At 40.0% G+C, this 21828-nt stretch overlaps 3 protein-coding genes across 6 annotated transcripts; 1 reads left to right on the top strand and 2 right to left on the bottom strand.

Annotated features, from left to right (window-relative positions):
* Nucleotides 1-5596: 5596 nt before the first annotated feature.
* On the bottom strand, nt 5597-11692 carry RB195_016911 (uncharacterized protein; the record flags this gene model as incomplete). 2 transcript variants are annotated; one of them, XM_064183656.1, is made up of 13 exons in its annotated part: nt 5597-5731; nt 6986-7061; nt 7127-7236; nt 7319-7421; nt 8278-8381; nt 9034-9132; nt 9203-9271; nt 9342-9434; nt 9494-9653; nt 10209-10364; nt 10761-10833; nt 11506-11551; nt 11627-11692. In XM_064183656.1, 13 exons carry the CDS (start codon nt 11690-11692, stop codon nt 5597-5599), a joined length of 1290 nt encoding a protein of 429 aa, XP_064039537.1. The 2 variants fall into 2 exon arrangements, with proteins under 2 accessions (XP_064039537.1, XP_064039536.1); XM_064183655.1 differs by lacking the exon at nt 9203-9271 and having other exon boundaries at nt 11506-11692.
* Nucleotides 11693-11982: 290 nt separating this feature from the next.
* RB195_016910 (uncharacterized protein) lies at nt 11983-14983 on the bottom strand (the record flags this gene model as incomplete). Of its 2 annotated transcripts, XM_064183654.1 has the most annotated exons (7): nt 11983-12050; nt 12655-12764; nt 12880-12992; nt 13363-13442; nt 13501-13526; nt 14865-14926; nt 14981-14983. In XM_064183654.1, the coding sequence occupies 7 exons, from the start codon at nt 14981-14983 to the stop codon at nt 11983-11985; spliced, it is 462 nt and encodes a 153-aa protein (XP_064039534.1). The 2 variants fall into 2 exon arrangements, with proteins under 2 accessions (XP_064039534.1, XP_064039535.1); XM_064183653.1 differs by lacking the exons at nt 14865-14926; nt 14981-14983 and having other exon boundaries at nt 13363-13524.
* Nucleotides 14984-16001: 1018 nt separating this feature from the next.
* On the top strand, nt 16002-21063 carry RB195_016909 (uncharacterized protein; the record flags this gene model as incomplete). 2 transcript variants are annotated; one of them, XM_064183652.1, is made up of 11 exons in its annotated part: nt 16002-16158; nt 17170-17292; nt 17864-17908; nt 17963-17975; nt 18038-18144; nt 18232-18328; nt 18391-18478; nt 19574-19689; nt 19759-19878; nt 20414-20505; nt 20837-21063. In XM_064183652.1, the coding sequence occupies 11 exons, from the start codon at nt 16002-16004 to the stop codon at nt 21061-21063; spliced, it is 1185 nt and encodes a 394-aa protein (XP_064039532.1). The 2 variants fall into 2 exon arrangements, with proteins under 2 accessions (XP_064039532.1, XP_064039533.1); XM_064183651.1 differs by lacking the exon at nt 20414-20505 and adding an exon at nt 20651-20701 and having other exon boundaries at nt 16065-16158; nt 17864-17975; nt 20753-20846.
* Between the last annotated feature and the right edge of the window lie 765 nt (nt 21064-21828).

Below are 21828 nucleotides of genomic sequence, written 5' to 3'. Positions count from 1 at the left end.
TTATTTATCTCTAGTTATCAGTCGATCTACGCTAAACGCAGCAAACTTTGAGGATTGGAATTGTAGGTTTACCAGATTGTATTAGTTTGCCGAAAACCAGCCCCGCTTACTGGAAAATCTTCTCTAAAATGTTTTCCGGAGCATGTTCATTCTGTCTTTCTTTTAAAAAACCTCTATTTGTTATAGTGCGCAGGAATTTATATCTCTGCACCAGCGACAAGGAATACTTCGAAATGATAAGATGATCCAAGTGTTCTGCAGACATGAAGGAAATGTTGTTACTTGTGACGAAAAAAATAGAGTCCAGAAAAAAAAACATTCCCACATCCTCTTCTTCTTCCCCTTCTTCTAGGTCCAATAAGGGAAGGGGGGACGATAAGTATCATTACATTATATCATACTGTATTATATCGTTATCACTATATTATAATATCATTATTAATTATTCGAGCGGATTCTGGATCGGTGGTCCTCCAACTTTTACCAAACGTAAGTATTAGAAGGATGGAGATGTTATAGGTTCGTACGAGCCATACACCTGCACAGTTCCACAACGGAAGTTACTCGAATAATGGTAAAAGTCGCCCTTTTCCAGCACATCGCCGAGATCTGACCCAAATATGGTAGGGTCAAAACGACATGAGGAACGTACGCAATTGCGTACGTGGCTTCTCTCGAGGCGATGCGGTGGACGGTAGCGGTTAGAAGCGTACTGGAACATTTGTTGGCACCACCCATCGCTGCAGTTTACGATGGTCCCACCTCGGTTCCAACTGCTGCCTCCACCGCCCCGTATCGAGCGCGTACGCAAATGCACCGTTCTTCATTTCGTTTTGATACGACTATGGGTCAAATATTTAGAAGATGCACAGAATCTCTGACGAGAACTCTCCGCTTCGTCAAGCTGAACTGCAGGATAGGGTAAAACGATGGAGCTCGAGACTTCCGGCATCTATAGACAGTTAAGCCGACACGTAAAGTATTGCAAGATATGGAACAGCGACGAATTTACAACCTCGATGCTCCCACCCGTGGATTGCAACCGTTGGGAAGAGCCATGTTCAAGGACGACACCTTGGTGAAGATGCAGGGGTAATCCCTTTAGACTATGACATTAGCCAGACCCCAATAGAGAAGCAAAGAAGCGTAGGCGGTTAGAAGCACTTCTACTTTCTGGAAGAATACCTTTGGGAAAAAAACCAAAAGAGTACTGCCCTGCTATTTTGAAAGTGGCTATTCTATCCTTTTATCTTCACTCACAGAGAAATCGTATGAGTTCTAGGAGAACTTTCTCCACACCTCAACACCATTCTGGACACTTCATAATTTACCCGAAGAATTAGTGGATACAATAAATTATGACGGTAAAATATTGTGCGACAACCGTATTCTACAAATAAAATAAGTATTCTACAGGCAAAAAACTCAGGAATCCGTTGTTTGGATGCTTTTAGACAAACTTTTGCATTAACCCATTAAATAAAGTGAAAGCGGAAAACAGGTTGCTAACATATTAGCAAACTCTATTCTTAGTCTTTCGTTGACGCATCGGTGAAAAAGTGTGTTTATAGTTCTGTGCCGAAAGTCTCTCTTTACCCATAATGGACTGTAAATTCGAATATGTCGAGAATGTACAAAATAAGCACTTTATAGTGCAGTATATGTTTGTACAGTTACGGTACAAACTGTAGAAAGTGTTCTTTTCGGGATCTCCTCAGAATTTGCAGAGTGGTCTCATTGAACATGACGAGTTTGACAGTTTCCGTAGTTTATACCGAAGTTACTACCTTGTCAGAATTGGAATTAAATTCAGCGTATCACCAAATTATCGATGTTTGGAGCTCTGCACGATTGATATTGATATCGGTGCAGCTCGCGACTAGAAGAGGAATCTCGCTCTATTCCCCTTCCCAGAAATACGGACAAAAGCATATATAACAGCCGCATGTTTTCTTCTTTCTCCAACGACGCACCTTATTACGGGCAGTGGAGCACGAACAATCCGCAACTTGTCCGCGACTGTACGGGGGCTCTTGCTGCTTATTTCAGTTGTATTTATGCGATCGCAGACCTTGGATAAAGGATAAAGGATAAAGTTTCTGGCGTTAGTCGATCCGCTTGGGATGCGCCCCCACGTTCACCTCAATTCAGAATTGTTTGAGGCTTACGAAGGTGTATCTGGCCTATACAATGACTTGCGGTGGCTAGCCGATGTGTCAAGTCAGTGCTTTTATCCTCCCAGACAGGTCTGTTACCAATTTATCGACCCCGGAGGGATGAAAGACTTGGTGAGCACTAGGGCGGATTCGAACCTCCGATCGATCGTGCAGGAAGCGGAACCTCTAATCGCTACACTACATCCGCCCCTAGACCTTGGATAGGGGAATTAAATGTGATCGCTACCATACTCGTGAACTACACATCCACCTCCTCGATCAACTCGTGCAAAGATTTCCAGATCTAAAATTTCCTGACACGTCTTTAACTCACCGAAATAATTTTGTTGATGGATGAAAGTAACGAAGCAAATCTGACTGAAACGGTTCCGAGTGGAATGCTAGTGCAGAAATTTTGATGTTGTAAATCTCAAGACCAGATATCACTTATTCGGAACGTTCTTTCGGATTATTGCAGCAATTCTGGAGTAAATACATGCGAATAAACCCTAACTTTTGAAAGAATGCAATTATTTGAGTAAGTCAATCATTTTCAGATGTGATTTGCTGAGTCAGAATAACGCTGTAACAAGTTGTTAGGATGTGTCCCACCGAAAAAGTGTCTGCCCTATCAAACTGATAATTAGTATGGAAATATGTTAGTCTACCATCTTTCTAAAACTATCCAAAGATGTTCGAGGAGTATGGAAAACGGTCGATTTCGTTACTAAAATAAATCATAAGTCTTGCGACGATGCGCAGATCAATATTAATTCTAACTTCTATGCTCTTATAAATTTCGGTTTTATACACAAATTTCATTAATGCTTATCCCTTAGCGAAGTGAGCTAATAAGTAGGAAAAAATATGTTTTGCATCCAAGTAAATTTCGACAATTGATATTTCTTCATCAGCCCAGCAACAAAAAGCGCATGGATTTGATTATTCCCGACAGAGTCGTCTTCTCGTAGGGGAATATGTACAAGATTAGTTACTGCACAACTACTCTAATAAAGTCTTTTTCACACATCCCACGTTCCCCCATTCACACATTCAAAAACACCGAAGATTTTCGCCGCCTTCGTGCTGCATCATCGTAGGATTAGGCGCTCCACAACAGAAATAACCTTGGATTCATCTCATTCAACTGAAGAATCCCCAAAATTTTTCTACTTTTCTTTCACTTCTTCCAGTATCATTTGCAAAAACATATCAACATATACCACCAATGGATTTATTTCTCCATGTTAAGTCTAATGCTACAGGAAAAAAATCTTTTACATCCGCACCTCCTCCCTACAACATCAATGTATCTGGGAACTTTATCGATTGGATCACTTCCGTTTCCGTTGCCAATCGTTTGCAAAATTCAATACAGTCGTACGAAACTACTTCCAATCGTAGCACTTGTCTTTAAGTAAGAGTTGTTTCGTAGCAATGTACTCAATCCCATCGCTTCTTCATTCGTCTGCTAATCGCACATAGCTGAAACCAGTTGGGGGATTTTTTTGAGCAGCGGAACTGAAACTGTTCAATCAACGGCCGAAAAAAAAACACGTTGGGTTTTAGTACTTCAACACTCAAACGACTATGTCGATGTGAGGGGACCAGACGGAAACAGAGTCTATAGATTTATTTCAATAGTTAACTATTTTCAGGTAGAAAACAGGTGCTAAGACGGTTCTTGTGGTGAGTGTAGCGCAGTCTCTAGGAGGTTCGACTGTGACTGCACAAACCGACTGGTTCGGAACCGCCCTAGTGCTAACCAAGCTTTTCATCTTGTCGTGGTCGATGAATTGGTCCCAAACTTGTTTGGAAGGATAAAACCAGACTGACTAAACGCATCGGTTCGGCCATCCTCATCCTCACCCTAAGTCGTTGTAAGGAAGCGTAGGCACATCCCTATGAGGATGTACCTACGCTTTCTCTCCTTCCAGGTTTTCATCCTCGAGTTCGCGTTTACCTTGGAACTTGTGAGAGAAGTTTGGAATTTATGAGGATAAATTTAAATAGACAACCCATTCACACATCTTTTGATGAAAACACGGATTCTATTTCTAAAATGCTTGTTTGTGCGTTATTTCTCAACTCGACACTTTTAGAATAGCATACGCATGCAACAGTGAAAACATATAAACAGTCTCCCACGAACGAAAAAGGCAACCTTCTTTTTCAGGTTACAAACAAGTACACAGATCTAGTCGAATCAACTCAGATGATTCGATGAAGGGTTTATTGTGGTGCCTAAAACAACCATGATAACAACAAGAACAACAGCAACAAACATTCAATAAAAACAAAGGTAACGCGATCAAAACTGTGGAGAAAAATTAGAACAACTCAGAGAGAAAAATGGAGGAAAACATGAAAGGAAAGATGATGCGGGAAGAACTGCAGGTACACTAATTCTCAACTCTCAAAGAGCTTCCTCCTCTCTGTTTTTTGTCTAGCTCCAATCTAGAATCCAAGATTTGAGGAATCATTTCGAACAGAACACCGAAGTTTTTATTTCATTACTGGTCAACGTAGGACTAAGTGTTCCACTACAGAACTAATGTTGGATTCATTTCACAGAATTCAAAAATCCCCAGTTTCTTATGAGCTAGATAAATATTTTGTTTTGAGGATGGTAACATAAGGTGCCGTTGATCTATCAGAAACGAAGTTCATTTACACTCTATTCCAACAACGAACCAATTACTCCAAAAGAACATTCTGAAAAAAAAAACCTAAGCCGAGTATCTCACAATTCCTGAAAAAATAAGAACAAGTTATAGTCGGGTCGAAACTACATGAAGCACGGTGCAGTCACGTAGGGGGCTGCGCTTGAAGGTGCGGGGGACCGTAGCGGTTAGTCGAGTCGAGTGACGGTCCTTGGTAGTACCATTCTTCGCTGCAGTTTGGGATTCCCACCTTGATCCCAACCGCTTTTCACACTTAGACTTCGACCGGCTACTTCGACCGCGGCCGCTTACGCAACTGCACTGAACTTCATGTCGATTTGACCCTGCCTGAAGGATTGAAGGACTTACATTAACTCCATCGACTTGTCACATCAATTATTCAACAAGCGATTTCTCAACATCCCAAAACTTCCTTGATGTTTCATCCATGCTCAAACCAATGTTACTACTAAAGGGAACCCATCATGTGTCATTAAATCCCTAAAGATTTTCAATCGTTGAATTTTCTATGAAAAAAGTGGCTTTACTGAATCCCGGCTCAGATTACATCTCACAATAACTCAAAAATGTAGGATAACAACATTTGAGCTGCAAAAATGTAGTGAAAGTACAAAAGAGTTATAATAGCTATCTGGCTATCTAAGAAATGAGGTATCGGATTTGGTCTGAGATACTCTTTGAGTTTGGTTAAAAAGAAATAAAAGCAAAACAAGAAAACTCGTGTGAAATTAAAGAAAAATAACAGCAATCATTCGGTCAAACATCCCGATCGTTCTCATCCTTTGCGGAACAACGTCCTTCCAAATGACAACGTTCACACTTTTTGCAGTGACGATAGCTTATTTTCACACATCGCATGCAACGTTCACAGTGTTTATATGGTGATCCGTCCTGAAAAATGTACAGACGTACTTACGATGCATATACTTCCAGAAGATAACTCTGCCAAAATCCAAATATCTACCTCCTAGACAATTCCCTTCTGCACAGAGCCGCGGAGAATGTGGTGTATGAGAGATAACTTTTTTTCAGATACATTTAAATTTCTAAATTTGGATCTTCCCAGAATTGCAAAAGAGATGAGAACAAAAAACTACATCGCATTACGTTCCCTCTTAATTCATAAGGAATTGCATTCTTGTCTAGTTTCATGATCACTATCATCAATTAAAGGACTGCTTAGCTACTTGATTCGAAAACGGAAATTTCCAATCTCATCTACTTTACAAACTGCTCCATTTAAGGCTATTAGAGCACAGTTTTTTCTCATCCCAAAAAACAGTTTCGTAAAGTTCTTCTACATTTTCGCAGCGAACTTTACAACGTCGTTACTGGGTAGTGAAGTGTATCGTTTCGAGTAAAAATACTCTAGTGAAAACTGCGACCTTCTCTAACGTGGAACAGTTCGCTAGCGAAAGTGTTTAAAGTAATGCAGTGGGGTCAGGAAAAATCTGAATTACACTACCATTTTATCTCTTTTGAACAATACCTTCTACGAAAGTAATCGATGGTGAAGTGAGCTCTTTCAGTGTTCTAACCACTGTACCTATGTGTTTCATTCTCATCAAATCTAGTAGTAGTAGTAAATAGCTCAGAAAAGGTAGTTCAGTAGGAAACCCAAAAAAAAAGAGGGAAAGAAAATCCCTAACTGCTATACAAAGAAGATGGGCTAAAAATCTCGAAATGTGTTCGAAAATATCTTCAAAAAGAAGAACATCAACTGGTACAGGTTTCGCAATGTCATATACATCAGGCTCTTCAAAAGTAGCCGAAGTTACGAAGGCTAATACAGTTGGGTCAAAACGACCTGAAGCCCTCAAGATGAAAATGAATGAGTACGCAATGGTACGCTCGAAGTGGTGTGGTGGAGCTAACGGCCGCAGTTGAGGTGAAACCTTTCTCATCTCTGCACTTCGATTTTAGCAAGTGAGGGTCTCTCCTCGATCGCAATCGCTAACTACATCGCTTTACCTCGAGTGCACCTGCTTACGTAAATGCACCATGCTTCTGAACGTTTTGACCCCAATATACTGAACATTTGAAGATGTAAGTATTTTTGTCAAAAAAAGAAGTTACCAACATGAACTGTTAACAAATAGAAGAATTTGAAAAATAGAAATAGAGATAGAAATACAGCGGATTCACCTTTGACGTGCAGAACGAGCACATGAAGCAGTGTTTGTTATCTTTTGCAACGTGCCGTTCACAAAACTCGCAGAACCTGAAGAAGAGAAGAATTACGATAGTTCTAGCCTCCATCACTCTAAAATAATTTTTGACACTCACTTGTATCCTTCGATAGTAGACAAATCAAGCATGTTCGGACTTAGATTCGTGAAAAATCTAACGGTAGTTTTCGAAGGTTTAGCGAAAACCTTGTGGTTGTCATACGTAACCTGAAATATCCTATTCATCAAAATCTAGAAGCAGTGGCTCATTAGAGGAACATGAGGCAAACACGAGTGTAAGCCAACTCACCCTATAGTCACTCATCCAATAGCTTTTATCCGTTCGTAGGATGTGTTTGCCTACAAACATTGGGATAGCTATACATCCATAGAATGTCGCACATTTATCGCCGCTGAAATTTTCAGAAAATGTATTTTTGTTCCATTTCTGGAAAGAAACACAAGATAGTTATGAAATTTTAGGACAATGAGGAGGTTGAGACTTCTCGAATCTACGCTGTTTAGCTGATACACATTCAATCACAGAAAAGACTTCCAAGAGCAGCAGAGAACACAAAAGGCAGGGCTTATGAAACTCCTGTAATATTGTTTAGAGGATTGAAGATTAAAGAGTTTGATATTCGAAACTGGCTATGTGGGACCGTATTTACAGCAATATAGGTAGTTATCTATACATTCTTAGTATGGTATCGGAAACGTAACTAAAAACAAAGTTGGACCGAAAGTTATTACTGTTTATTTTGCTCGTCTAGCAGCAAAAAAGAAATCCCAAAATGCTTTTAAAAATACTGGGTATCGGACCCTTATATATCCAACCTCAGCTGAGCACACTCAGGCGGAAGTTCGAGGATCAGCAATGTTCTACGCCGACATCCATACCCAACAGGCCAATGTAACCAATTGAGTTTGGTAAAGTAGGCGACGGGAGTCGATCGCCCGTTCGTGGGCACATGCGACCAGACCCCTAACCACTAGGCCATCGTGGATCTCCGTTCAACAACTCTCACCGACAATAAAACTCCAAAGAATTCCACGAACAAATCATTCTTCCTGTCCAAAATTAACGAGAAAAATGTTTTGGTAGAACTCCACGCATTCTTCATACTGATGATTCTAGTACTAAATTTCTTGTTTGGGCAAGCTTTTGGCGCTGCAGGCAATTGAAATCGGAGTCAATTTTCTCGACTATTAAAATTCCACTTTGATTGCACTGTTCCTTTTAATTGATAGTTGTCAAACTTCACAAACCGAGCTTCTTTATGACGCCGTTTCAGTGCATCAATGCTTCTCATGAGAGGTTCTACGAAAACTCCGAAGGGTGGATCGCATACAAGTAGAACAGTTTCACATTCCTGAAATTGACAATGTATCAGAATGGTGACGCACAAGTCACAAAACCTATAAGCTAAGATGGTTTTGAAATTAAGATACAAAACTTATGTCAATACGAAGTTAGACGAGACTAAACTTCCATCTCAAAAGGACTTCCATCTTAAATTGAGCGTTAATTTAATTCCGAGCTGCACTGGGAAAGCACGATTGTGAAAAAAGTGAGAAAGATGAAAAGTTGCTAAGAAAACTACAAGCAACTCATTCCTTACATCCATATCTGCGAGAAAAATCTATGGTAGAACCGAATGTGCGTTATGGTGATTACTTTGCCGGCAAATTCGTATACAGCAGTCTAGCACATGATGTGTTTCAGGACGAATTCTTATCGAACAACAAAAACTTTTGTAGTGATAGGGAACTAGTAGCAATAACTGCGTAGTAATAATCACTTATTTCTTATCGTAATCACTGAACGATGCTATTAAAACCCACTTCTGTGCTAGACATTACACAAACATAAGGTCACAGCGTATTTATACACCAGATGAAGCTATTGGTTCATTCGCGAGATAATAGAAGGAGTTCAATGAAAGTGTCAGTACGGGGAAATACGGACGGGATAACAATCCCCGCCCATATTAAAAAATGGGGGTATCTGCATGGAGAACTCACTGCAAAGAATCCATCGAGCTTTGCTACGGTTTTCGTGTCGAAGAAGTAATCGACAAGCATGCTGTACTGTCCAAACTGACGTGCAGGGTAGAAATGAGCCTATAACAGAATATATTTCTTACTACGTGTCGGAGTGCAACAGAGGTTAGTCGAATTAGGTTGAACGAACGAATCTCTTGTCGTAATCCAGGAAAAATAGAAGTCGCTTGTCCTTTCGCTGTCTAAGGGTCTCAAATAGCTGGAATTTTTCGACCTCTTCGATAATTTCCTGTTCGCTATCGCAATCATTAAACAAAGCATAAACTGACTCTTGGTGCCCCAAGGCATAACACACCGTCTACACCAGATCGTTCAACTGCCTCAGAAAGTACTGAGAGCGCTTCATCGGAGAAGAAAAATTGCTAGAAAATACTGGAATGATGGATGATTAAAAAATGCAAAAAGAGTCAAGACTAATCACAGCTTCTCCACTTTCAGATTCTCGAGCATGCAGAAGCCTGGATGGAAACCGTAGTTGGGCTCTTGTTACGACTTCAGACGGACACTTGTGTTTTGTTTCGAAAACATCGACACATTCATGGCAGAACACCAACGTTGATGACTTCGGAATCTCTTTGAGCCTGGAATAACAGCCTGCACTGGTGATTCCCCTAGTACGAGATCAGAGCACCACCGTCAAAAATTTGGACGAAATTCAGATTTCATATATAGAGAGCGGCAAACGCATATAAAAGGAGGAATGGAAGACATGTTAATTCAATTTCTCAAGCTTGAAAATAGAAAGATGCAGGAAAGAGAAAAAAACAATGAAAATTCAATGCAATCAACACCGTATGCTTATCAGAGGAAGACTGAAACATTAGCAACACAAAAATCGAATACTGTTAATAGATGTATGAGGGACCTATAAGAAAAGCAGATATCAAACACCACAGTCAGGTTAAAACGAACTGAAGCCTGGCGCATTGGGACCCTTACTCATTTCTGCAGTCTACGTAATTGCATCAAGATTCAGGTCGTTTGGATCCGGACCCAACAGTACTAGTTCTAGTTCTAGTTAGTTATCGTAAATATCAGTGCTACATAGGAGAAGATTTTTCAGGAGGAGAATCATATAAAAAAATGATATACAAGAGCAGATTACTCAAGAACGTGTGTAGAAAAGGTGGACGTACTTTTTCGGTATAAATCCATAACGAATAGCTTTGTCTTTGGTGTCACATTCCTTACTATTTTTTGTTATCATCGATTGACCAGCTTCCCCTTCAACTTTTACGATGTTGTTAATTTCGTCGAGCTCTGCTTTGTAAGGGCATGCAGTTGGGTCACATCTGAAGAAATAAGCAGGACTGGAAGTGAGAAGGTAATTCCAGAATGTTTATGGAAATGTTTTGACAACATTAAAATCTAAGCAGGAATCATATAGTATAGTCGGGTTAAAACGATATGAAACTCGGTTGGGTGCACTTTTTTCATCGGACGCTTTCGAAAAGGTAGAGTTAGTGGTTGAAATCAGTTTAGGACCATCACGAACTGCTGCGACAAGTGGCGGTAGCAAGGGTCCCAACCCGTTTGTAACTACTACACTGCTCCGCATCATGTGGAGCGCGAGGGTACAGGGATTTAGAATGTTTTGACCCAACTGTACCAACTATTAACGACGTAAAAATTTCTATATTTCCTTATTTGGAGCATTCGAAGTTTACTTGAAGAATACAAAACAAGACCTATATACGGCGCAGGCGAAGAATCGTGATTTGATCACTCCGTCTACCCTCTCGCCAAATAACAAGCATGGACCTGCAGGATATTTGTATAAAGAAGGATGAAAATAAGTTCAAGGATGTTTTAGGATTTTCAGATTCTAGCATATCAAACTAGGTGAGACGCTATAAGTTAAAAAAAAAATAGCCTGCGCGTAAGATGACAAATAGCGTTTCGATTAGCATCATCATCATAAAGAATAAGAGGGTAAAGTGTAGTTGGGGACACACAGTCGCGTAAATATTTCTAGTTAATAAAAAATTGAATAACTATATCAGTCCCCTAAACAAAACATTAGTCTTAGAGGATCTACGTGGTGTAAAGAAAAGTCACCGAGAAAAAAGAAAGATAGAACTTCCAGAAATAAGAGCGCAGTTGGGTGCGCCCCTCTCCACCACCAACTTTTCCCCCGAATAAGAAACCTGTAGCATAACATGGATATGTAGATACACTGTAGATGTTAACGCTGTAATTTTGCTCCATGTAGAAATTCGCAGACCTTAGAAAAAGTACCAAAGACATCTTTAAGAATTTGCATTGAGATGAAAAGGTCAGATGTATAACTAGCTATATAGCAAAGGAAATAAGTACGGCACTTGTAGCCACTTTCGCATGAAAAAATCATTAAAATTGCTGAACCACAGATCTCGGCTATAAATCAACAAATCTTTTCCATACACAGTTACTTGAACTTTAGGTACAACCAACCATGGGAACAATGAGGTATGGTGCCGCAATCCAACGGCACGAGCACCTGAAAAGCTCCACGTTTTCGCAGATGTGAATCCACCTTAGGAACAACTGCTGGCTTTTCCTTCTTTTTAAACACCCTTTTCCTATTTTTCGGTTGAGAAAAGAATTTCTTCTTTTGTGCTTTTGATTTCTTCTTCGACATGACTGAAAACAATTAGTCATGGTAGGTGCTCTTTTGTTCTCGACAAGAAACTCCAAGACAGTTCTAAATAATAGTGTGGAACACGACATGCGTAATTGTGGAAGTGAACAAAAAAAACACCAAAGCCAACAATATTCATTGAACAGTTCAATAACTACCAGTACGTCTATAAATCTATAGGTCAAGACCATCCTAAAATATGCTTGCACAGGGATAGACAAATACGATCGTAAACTATACACCAACAAGAAAACCGGAAGATCAATAGCTTTTTAGCCTTCATATTGGAATTACAGAGAGAAAACAAGTTCGAAAGCCTTGGTAAGGCCTACGTCGTTGGTGTTGAAGTGGAGAATGCCTGAAAACAGCTAGAAAAGCTAGATTGAAAAGATTGTAAGAAAAAGGAGAACTTGCTAGAAAATCTGAACCACAAGGAGAAGGAGAACAGAATGAATATAATGAAATCATAATATAACTGGGTTACATCATATTATACATCATATTATAACTGAGTTCTTCCTGTTTGGAGAAAATCTTTTTGCAAAGTTTCAAATTTGAGTCGAAGAAAAAAAAAAAACAATTGAAAACTTCCCAACCGAGAGGATGTGGGGAAGGAACGACTAGACTAGAGACCACTAGACACTCTTCTTTAAGAAAGCAACGAAATATCTCCTTAAGTAATGTCTCATTTCACAAAATGTAATTATTTGTTTCAATCTCTGCCTAACATTTTCTATAATATTAGATAATCTTCATTTACTAGACTTATCCAAGAACCAATCTCGAAACAGGTATTGAGACAGATATAGATTATCTAGAAGACATTAATTGCAAAATGTCAGGAATTTGTGGACTCAAAAACCTGTTCTGATTTTCTGGGTCGCTCCATTTACTTTAAGAAATTGATCGATGTCTTTATGCTCATTTTGTTAAAATCCTATGAGCTCGAAATGAGAACATACCCGCCAGCAGAGCAGCAGTGATGAGATATACACCTGCGCGAGCAACCTTTGCAGCGGCATCGCCAATAACGAATGGACGCGCATAGTCCTGGATGACACCTTGCACTCCCCTGAACCAAAATTTCTATTCCAAAATATAATCATCGCTAGACAAAACAGACATCATTAAAAAATATAAAAAGGTTAGAAGTAGAAGATATTCCCAAATATTATATAAAAACATACCAATGGATGTGCAGAGTTAGCGCCACAGTAAGCACAGCATCCATAACGGGACCGTGAATGAAATAGGCGGCTGGGATCAATGGCACCATTCCCGCAGCAAAGTAACGCTCAAGCTTAAGAGAATAAATTTTGTGATTGAAATACAACGGAGAAAACTGCAGTCAAGCAAAAGAGAACTTTCAAAAATCAAAAGAAATCAGAAATTTTGACATATCCGGGTGATAACCATATTCTATATAAAGGTCGTCTACGTGAAGCATGCACAACCTGGAGGAACGGGAAGATCTACACACTGTAACACTTTTCTTCACGTCGACGATGGCTTAAATCCGGTTTTCGTATAAAGACTTTGTTTCAGTTGCCCTGCTACATTTGTTTATCAAAGCATGTTTTTACCCTTCGTCTACAGTCAAATGTTCTGACGAACTTGCACATCTATCCACCAAATTAGGAACACTAGTAGAAAGAAAAAGAAAGGTTCACCTTGAAGTGCAGAGAGTGATCATGAGTTTTGTTTGCCCCATCATCGAGAGTGCTAGCGGAACGGACAGCGCTTGTTGTCACTGGAGTACAAAGACGCGGCATCTGACGAGCTGCCAGAAGTGCCCTCTGGATACGTACGGCGTTGCGCAATGGTACGGACATTACTGAAATGCAGATTATTTTGCTGAACAACAAATTCAACGAAAATAAAATGTAAACACACGAAAATACACAGTGCTAGGTAGCAACAGAGCACATACTAAAATAATTGCATTGGGTTTAGACTCAGATACTTATAGCAAAGATTTTGCCCTGGCAGACCTTAGACTAGAAACTGCACTGCAAAAAAAAAAACTGATCTTCCCCTATATCAAGTGATGAGCTGTCGTAATCAGCAAACAATAACAATCCACATAGGAATAATAAGCGTAAATAGTAAACAAAAGCGTGGTGAAGGTGAAGAGCAAGCCGAATACTCGCCTTCAGCTTCGTTTCATAAATTCGGAATCGCGTTCATTTCTAGATGAAATTCGGATGAAATTCATCAACCTCTTTCTCAAACCTCGTCTTTCCCAAAGCTTCAGATTGCCAAACATCGTAAACAAACGATAGCTTGTGGAACTTTTTTTTTTAGCTTACAACAACTGTAGCCTGGTATCTAGTGCAACAAGAGAAAGCCGTTACATACTAATTTGAACTATGAGATATACTACGTTAACCCAGAGTCGGCACAAAAAATCTTCAGGTCTGATGGAGGGCTGTATAGTCGCTTCAAAACGATCCCCTGAAATTCCGTAAATGGCCCAAAGTGGAGGAAATCGACCACAACCGCTAGCTCTATCCCGCCACTTTGGGCGCATGTCTCCAGAAATGCGTTGAAGATCGAGTCGTCTGCCCTCCACTGTAATATTTAAGATGTGTTTTTCTTTCAATCGATACCAAAACATCGAAGCAACAAGCAACCGCACACACTAGACAAATTGTGTAAATTCACCACACAGTTTTTTTTCCTCAGGATTTTTCTTTGCTTTTTTTTCCCGAGTTTTCAAAACGCTAACAAGTAGAAATTCATTGTAATTTCTTGGAGGTAGAGACCAGGTGCACAGAAATCGGAAATTCAAGATGCGCTGCACATTTGCAAACTATTGTGGCTATTAGTCTTTGGCTGCACTGACATCGATCGAATACGATCGCGCTCACAATCAGGTATTGCTCTGTCAGTCATCCGTCCACTAGAAAAATATTTTTAGCTCGACAACAGTTTATGAGCATCGAAACTCTCAACTCCACAACTTTTCCGCTGTACTTTCTTCAAATCGTTTCTTTGACAAGGAACTTGTCGCCTTTCTACAAGCAATGAAGATTTAACGGTAAACTTGAATAGCCATTATGCGTTGAACTTTTGATAAATATTAAAAATTGGCCAGAAAAAAGGAATCACTTCAAGTTTTAGTTTCAACAGCATACGACTGAGCTCTACAAATGAAACTTCAAAGAAATACCTGCGAAGCAAGACTTTCACAGAGCGTACAGTGAAGATATTCCAACAAAGTGCGGCATTGCGCTAGGCAGGGAGACGAGAGCGCGCAAAAAGTACGTATCGATCACATCGATGAACCATCGCACAATTACACTTTTCTAGCGTTTCTGGTGAGAAGGATCTTACATAATCTAGTCTAAAAGTACATCTATGGATGTATTTAAATCACGAGGAAAATATAGTTTGGGGGGAGAGGGGCACTCTCAATGAATCTTAATGACGACCTTATTTCTGGACGCTTTATCTAATATTTTCTCTTTATAACTTTAGCTTACATGTCATAAATCCTCGAAAGCTAATGATTAAGATTTAGTGCACCTATTGATTTAGTCATTACCTCCAGAAATAAAGACGAAACTTAGTGTCTCCTCTCAACTAGATTTTACCCTAAATTAATTCCCTTCATTAAGATGGCGATTCATTGATGAAATCACCAACACTACTTTGAATAGTGAAACATCGTATGTATTAAAGTTTACATTTCCTCACATTATGAAGTTGCCAAACGTAAGTTGATACCACCCAAACTTTAAAATATGAACAATGCTTCCCTTCCAACAGAGATCTCAGATCATTTTCCTTCCAGGGATTATTCCCATTTCCATAACTAATCCCATATCCCCTGCGTCCTATACACATCTCATAGAAATCTCCGCTCCGCTTGAAATATGCCCATATCGCTCAAATCGAGCTGGACAAGACTGAAAAATTACCTAGGAGACCAGTTTAGAAACTTCGCCCTGCTGTACAATAAGTTTAACGGCAGAAATAGTACTGTAACAATCTCAATGGATCCCAAGAGCCAAATGAAATTGGGAAGAACCTTTTTCTTACGAGGAAGAGCTTAAGCGAGACCAAGCAGCAGACAAGCAGGGAAAGAGAAATGTAGCTGCAAATGAGATCAATACGTGCACCATGGACTTTCTGTACTTCTGCGTTCGTACGCAATTTATGCATTTGATTTCACGCGCAGTTTTCAAATAATTCGTTATTCTTTTTTTCTCCTTCCGTACAAGGAGTTATATGTGGAGCAGAAATGAGCTGAAAAGTATGATATTCGTTGTAAGGATGTTGTGTTTGTGGGAGATATCTCCTTTTTATGTCCGTTTCACCTGCACGGCGTTTTGTTGCTGAACAACTCACTGGTTTCTTTTCTAGACACATGGCTGAAACACCAGGGAAACGAAAATCTGCTGCTCTGTCCCTGTATGACGATGACGATGAAGAATCTCCCCCAGTCAAGAGGGCTTCCGGAGGTAGTTCAAATTCATAAATAATGATAGCAGTAATAGCATCTGTTTAGCTTTTTTAATATTGAAAGTTGTCATCTAAAAGTATAAAAAAACTGGAATTAATTGGATGCCGTCATTTATCTGTCACTTTCTATCGTACTACTCCCTGAATTCGTTCCCAGACTCTTCGCTTTCTTTTTGGCTTTGGTATATATTTGAAAGACAGAAGGCTTGTTTAAGCGGAATTCCATTCATATATGAATGTTGAAACTGTCAGTGAAGTAATGTTTTAGTTTCTGTATGGAATTACGGAGCGTCGGCGAAGATAAGTTCAGCGGAGGTGTAAGATATCCTTTCACCCAGTCGTTCTTTCAAAGATGCTTCTCAGTATGTTCAGTGTCTTATGAAACACTACTAAATTAGCTGTTCACATTTCGAAGTGGCTGTCTGCTTTTAGATCTAGGTCCGAGATACTTCCCACGAAACTGGATTACAGATTTTCGTATACGTCCGTGATGTAACATCCTGGAATTCTGTAAAATCCAAGACGAGTTAGACTATGTTGGTTAGGCAAAGACTATGATCTGAAACCCCGCATACTTCTGAAAAAAGAAACGAAAATAGGATAGTAAAAACTTTACTAACACACAACTCAGCTATATTCAGAAGAAAATCCAGTAAAGATACTTCTAATGAAATAAATTCTAAATATGCTCGTGAAAAAGGATTATTCGGGAGCACGTTTAAATCCCATATATGCAGTTACTATATATGTTTATGACGACATGTTATTTTGATGTTGACTTTGGTGACTTCTGTGCAACCATCATTATTCCTTTCCCAGCTAGATAAGTTTTGGCTATTCAGTTTTCGTTTCTATGCTATTTGTGTTCAACCTTCAATCGTTTTATTGCTTCTTTAAAATGCAACGTGTGGTGTACTGATTTAAATTTTCATCTGTGGACAAGCTTCCTCTTACTTCCAGTGTTGTATTTTTTGCCCTTTTTTGTGTCACTTGTAATTTTCTCTGGTTAGGATTGTACGACAGTGGTGATGAAGCTTTGACCTCAAGTGTTTCTGCCCCGTCAACAGAGAAACAAGATAGCCAGCTTAGCAATGGAGGATCCAAGAAGGAGGAGCCCAGGGAAACAATTTCAAGTTAGTGATTTATTAGCTGCATATTTACTTATCTTTTTTACTCAGCTTCTTCCTTTTTCTTTAATAGTGTTTTTAACAGATTTAATTGGGAACCCGAGCCGGGGCACATGTCCTTCCTTTCATTTCGGTAACTCACTGGGAATTTTGCCCAACTGTTTATTTATCCTTTTTATTTACCTTTTTTTTGTGGAACCATTGAATCTAGTCAAGTGAACATAGGGTGGACTCACATTTGAGAAAGAGGGAATTGCGTAAATATAGGAGGATCGAAACGACCCGCTCACGCAACTGCATCGTGCTTATGTCGCTTTGACCCGACTCTGCAGCGAGCTATTCAACCCTAATTCGAACGCCTAACGTCTCCTAATACCGTAAGGCAGGAAGATAGATCAGGAGATTGGCGAAAATTTTGAAAGGTCACGAATAGGCCGCACTCTTTAAGCGAACGAGATTTATCTTTCGAGCCATTGGAAGTGCTCCAAAGCCGAGTTCTGCATTCTTAGCCACCAAAACTGTAAAGAAATGATGCTTGATTCAGTAGAAGTACTATGTTCAATAAATTATTCTTTAGGTCTTGAGCCTCCCCACCTGACTGCAGTCCTTGGATGTCGACGTGGTCAGCGAGATGATATGCAAGATGCACATCTGTTACTTAATAATTTTGATTTAGAGCTGCCATTTGTGTTAGTCCATCTTGAGCAACTGCGTCTCATTCAGATATTACTCTCCGTTCATATACATTTAGCAAGAGATGCTCTCTTTACGCTATTTTTGATGGACACGCGGGAGCCCGTGCAGCTAAGTACTGTGAGGAGCACATTCCTTCAACTCTGAAGAAAAAGTTGAGTTCGTGTAAGTACGTAGGGCACTAGGCCAACTAATGATGATATTGTACGAATCATAGGTTTTCTTTTTAAGGTTGTGTAATCTATTTTATAGATGGAGATTTGAACACGATGGAAAAGCAGCTGAAGCGTACTTTTACTGAAACGTTCAAAAACGTTGATGAAGCATTTCTGAATGAAGCCAAGAAACAGTAAGTTGCCAGTAAATGTAACCGTGTGTGTGGCAATTCTGCGAATTGCTCTACTTTTCTAGTAAGCCAGTTTGGAAGGATGGAACCACGGTAACGTGCGTCCTGCTAATGAACGATTCACTATATGTTGCGAATTTAGGTGATAGCAAAGTGAGTTTCTCCCAGCACTAATTAGAATTTCGTATATTAGGGTTTTCGTCTTGCATAGATTTGTAGTCCTGGATTGACACTCGTTAGAATTATTTGCTCTAAGAATTGAAAAGGATTGAAAAATACGTGTTCAGCTAGTAAGAGGCAGTGAAATCATAATCATATCATATGTGTAGTAAAAATGTATGCTCGGGTCAAATCGACACGAATCATGACGCAGTTACGTAAGCGGCTGAGATCGGCGTGGGACCATCGCGAACTGCAAGAAGCGGCGGTGCTAGCAAGAATCCTTCCTGCACCGAGCTGCATGTCGTTTTAAGCTGACTATAACTGCGAAGTACATCTGTATAAAGTTCTCAAACATTTACTGTTTTAGTTCCTGAGCGCAAAGGTTTATAGACTTGTTAAAGATGTGACTACAGTATGCTTTATGATTAGCATGAGGTTTTGGTCTCTATTTCTTTTCCACCTTAGTACTGCTTAACTAAACATCGAAGAGAACTGCACATGTGAACTCTCGGAACATTGTACCATTGAAATTTGCTTCTAGGTAGAACGTAGTTGTGGAAATGTTGCTTTTTCGACGTTTTCATGAACTACGTGCGATCTAAAATACTTTTTGGTGGATACGAAAACATAACAGTAGTTGGGTCGAATATGTGGTCAAATATTACCGATATCATTCAAGGTGAACAAATCTTTGCAGTCAGTTCGATTCTATTCATCTTCACACAGCCCAGCATAGGTGCGATGGGGAGAAGAGGGAGGTGGTGGAGGTGGTCTGGCTTATGAGGTGCAACTCAAGTGATAAAAAGTTCAAAAGTGAAGTGAGTCGGAGCATCGGCTCCGACTATCGTGTCTCGAGTCCGCTTTTGTGCTATCAATGTACGTGCAAATATAGAAAGGTCAGGAAGTCGTATGAGATCGCTGTCATATAACGAGAGGAATCGAAAGATTTTCTGCAGCATTTTTCTTTCTGCATTGTTTTTGTTTCTCAAGAAGAAATTCTGAAAGACATCTTTTTTTTTTGGATAGATAACATAAATTCTGTCTATAAAAGCTGTCAGTTTATTCTTTGGAGGAATTTTGTTTCAGGCTATCGTCTGTCGGCAGAAAGATGATGGTTTCTCCTCAATTGAACTCACCGTGGATCACAACCCGACGAGTTATGATGAGAGGATGCGAATACAGAAAGCAGGTGGAACTGTTAGGTCAGTTTTGAAGAAAATCTGTGCTTTTTCCTTTATTTTTTTTATTCGGTTTTCAGATGTAGATTTTAGAGATGGACGTGTGAATGGGATCATTGAAGTGTCACGATCTATCGGTGATGGACAGTTTAAAACACATGGAGTTACGTGTGTGCCGGACATGAAGAAGCTCACCATCACTCCTAATGACAGGTCAGTTTGGTTTAATGGAGAATAAGTTGAATTAGTTCAAACATGATGTGTGGTGTATAGCATCAAAACTGACTAATGTCTAGCCTTTGGAATTTGATGTATTTATGAACGGTGTATCGAACTTCGTTTGTTTTTATCAATAAGTCTTTTTCAACTCTGAGACTGAGAAAAAAGAAAAAAAAAACCTAAGCCCTACACAAGGATAATTAGTGTTGCCTCCCCGCTTCCCCTCCTACTGTGATACGCATTCAGTCTTGCTTTATGAAGAGTTCTCAGTGGCATAATGAAGTTGATTTTTTCTTTGCTAAGCACTCTTTTTCTTGCCATTCATGTAGCTAAGCCTTCAGTTAATTTTCTCTGTGAGCTTGAAAGTTTCAAACTTGCACACTTTGTGTACCTGTAGGTGTCGTTGATTTGATTGTGGTTTAGTCAGGCCAAAACGAAGTTTCTTTAAGTTACTGTAAGCGGCTTCGCTAGAAGCTGCGCAGTGGAGCTAGTGTTTTCGACAGAGTTAGGACCATCGCTAGCCCTGCAGCCCGACTGGAGTTAGCAATGCCCCCAGCTCTATCGAAGCCAATGTCTTCAAAGTGCCGCTTCGGGCACAACTGCTTACGCAACCGCACCAAGGTTCAAGTCGTTTTTATTCGACAAAAAACCTGAAAATTCTGGACATGGTACATATATCGAGATCTTTCTGAATGGCTTCTTCTGGCTTCTACTTTTCCAATATTGGGGACAGTTCTTTCTGCCCAATTGATATGTTCTTCTTCAGTCTCCCAGAACTCGTGAATTTGAAATCTTCTGCATCATCCACAACTATTAGGTTGTTAAGCAGGTCCTGTCAGTTTCGTAATTTTTTCTTTATTCCATTCAGCATACAATGGAATTCGATCGACAGTATAATTGCCATTGTTAGAGTTATTGCCTACTGGGCAGGTCGACGATCTTTTCATTCCAGGACTTGGTAGACTGGGAGCCGAAGAAGTCAGTGACCCCCAGACCATTGTGGTCGAATTTCCGAAAATCCAGAGAAGGACCTTCCTGGAACGCATATCCGATTTGGCTTGGGAGGGTCTCCTCCTCGTGGAACGATGTGAATTGAAACGATACCCAACTCTCATTTCTAGTAACCAGCTCTTCCAAAAACCCCTTTTGATGCGGGCGGAGAAGAAACTGACAGATTGATACCCAGATGTACTGTGTGCCTCTCCCAACATATGAGAGATCCGTCTAGTCTGCACTTTGCTATAACTGAGGGCCTATAGGAGGTTTAGAACTGCTGGTAGGTACACCTGGGTCTCATCGCAAGTCTGTGGGTGCTAATCTCCGGATCATTCACAGCGTCAAGCATGGCGAAGTCTCACACAGTGTGGGTGTGTTTGGAGCGAGACTTATCTTCGAAGATCGTGTCTTCTGCGAAGGAACCAGCGGTGGAGAGTCTAGATGGTATTGGTGCTCTCCCTCAATACGCTCCTGATGCTGCAGACTGCAGTAGTTGCTCCGTTGTGCGGCGCCATTCGTAGAAGATACTGATTCGAAGCCGCTTATGTATCGTTTACATCGTTCTTAAAGCTAAAGGTACTCGGCTATTGTTTGCATCTTCACGAGAAGTTTTTATCCTCTATGAGGAGTACATGAAGGGATTTTGAAGGTTGATTAAAATGTCACCATAATAATTCATATACTTTTTTCCTTTTCACTCCATTTTGATTTAGATTTTCTTTTTTTGCGCTTTCTCCATAACACCTGCATGCGATCTTGCTTTTGTTGCTTTTACTGCTTGTTATTTCTATAGCGCTATGTTGTTTTTTTTCTTTTGTTGACAGTCCAAGCAAGAATAATTAGATATTGGACGATGCAGAGCTGTTTTTTGAGTCCTATATGTTCAGTAGTTCCAGACAATTTCACTATTAGCTCAGTGTTCCGCCCTTGAGCTGTACCCCAAGAGCT

The sequence above is a fragment of the Necator americanus genome, chromosome II (assembly GCF_031761385.1).
Source record: "Necator americanus strain Aroian chromosome II, whole genome shotgun sequence".
Classification (NCBI taxonomy): Eukaryota; Metazoa; Nematoda; class Chromadorea; order Rhabditida; family Ancylostomatidae; genus Necator; species Necator americanus.
Note: the sequence above shows the minus strand (reverse complement) of the source record. Positions and strands in the feature narration are given on the sequence as shown.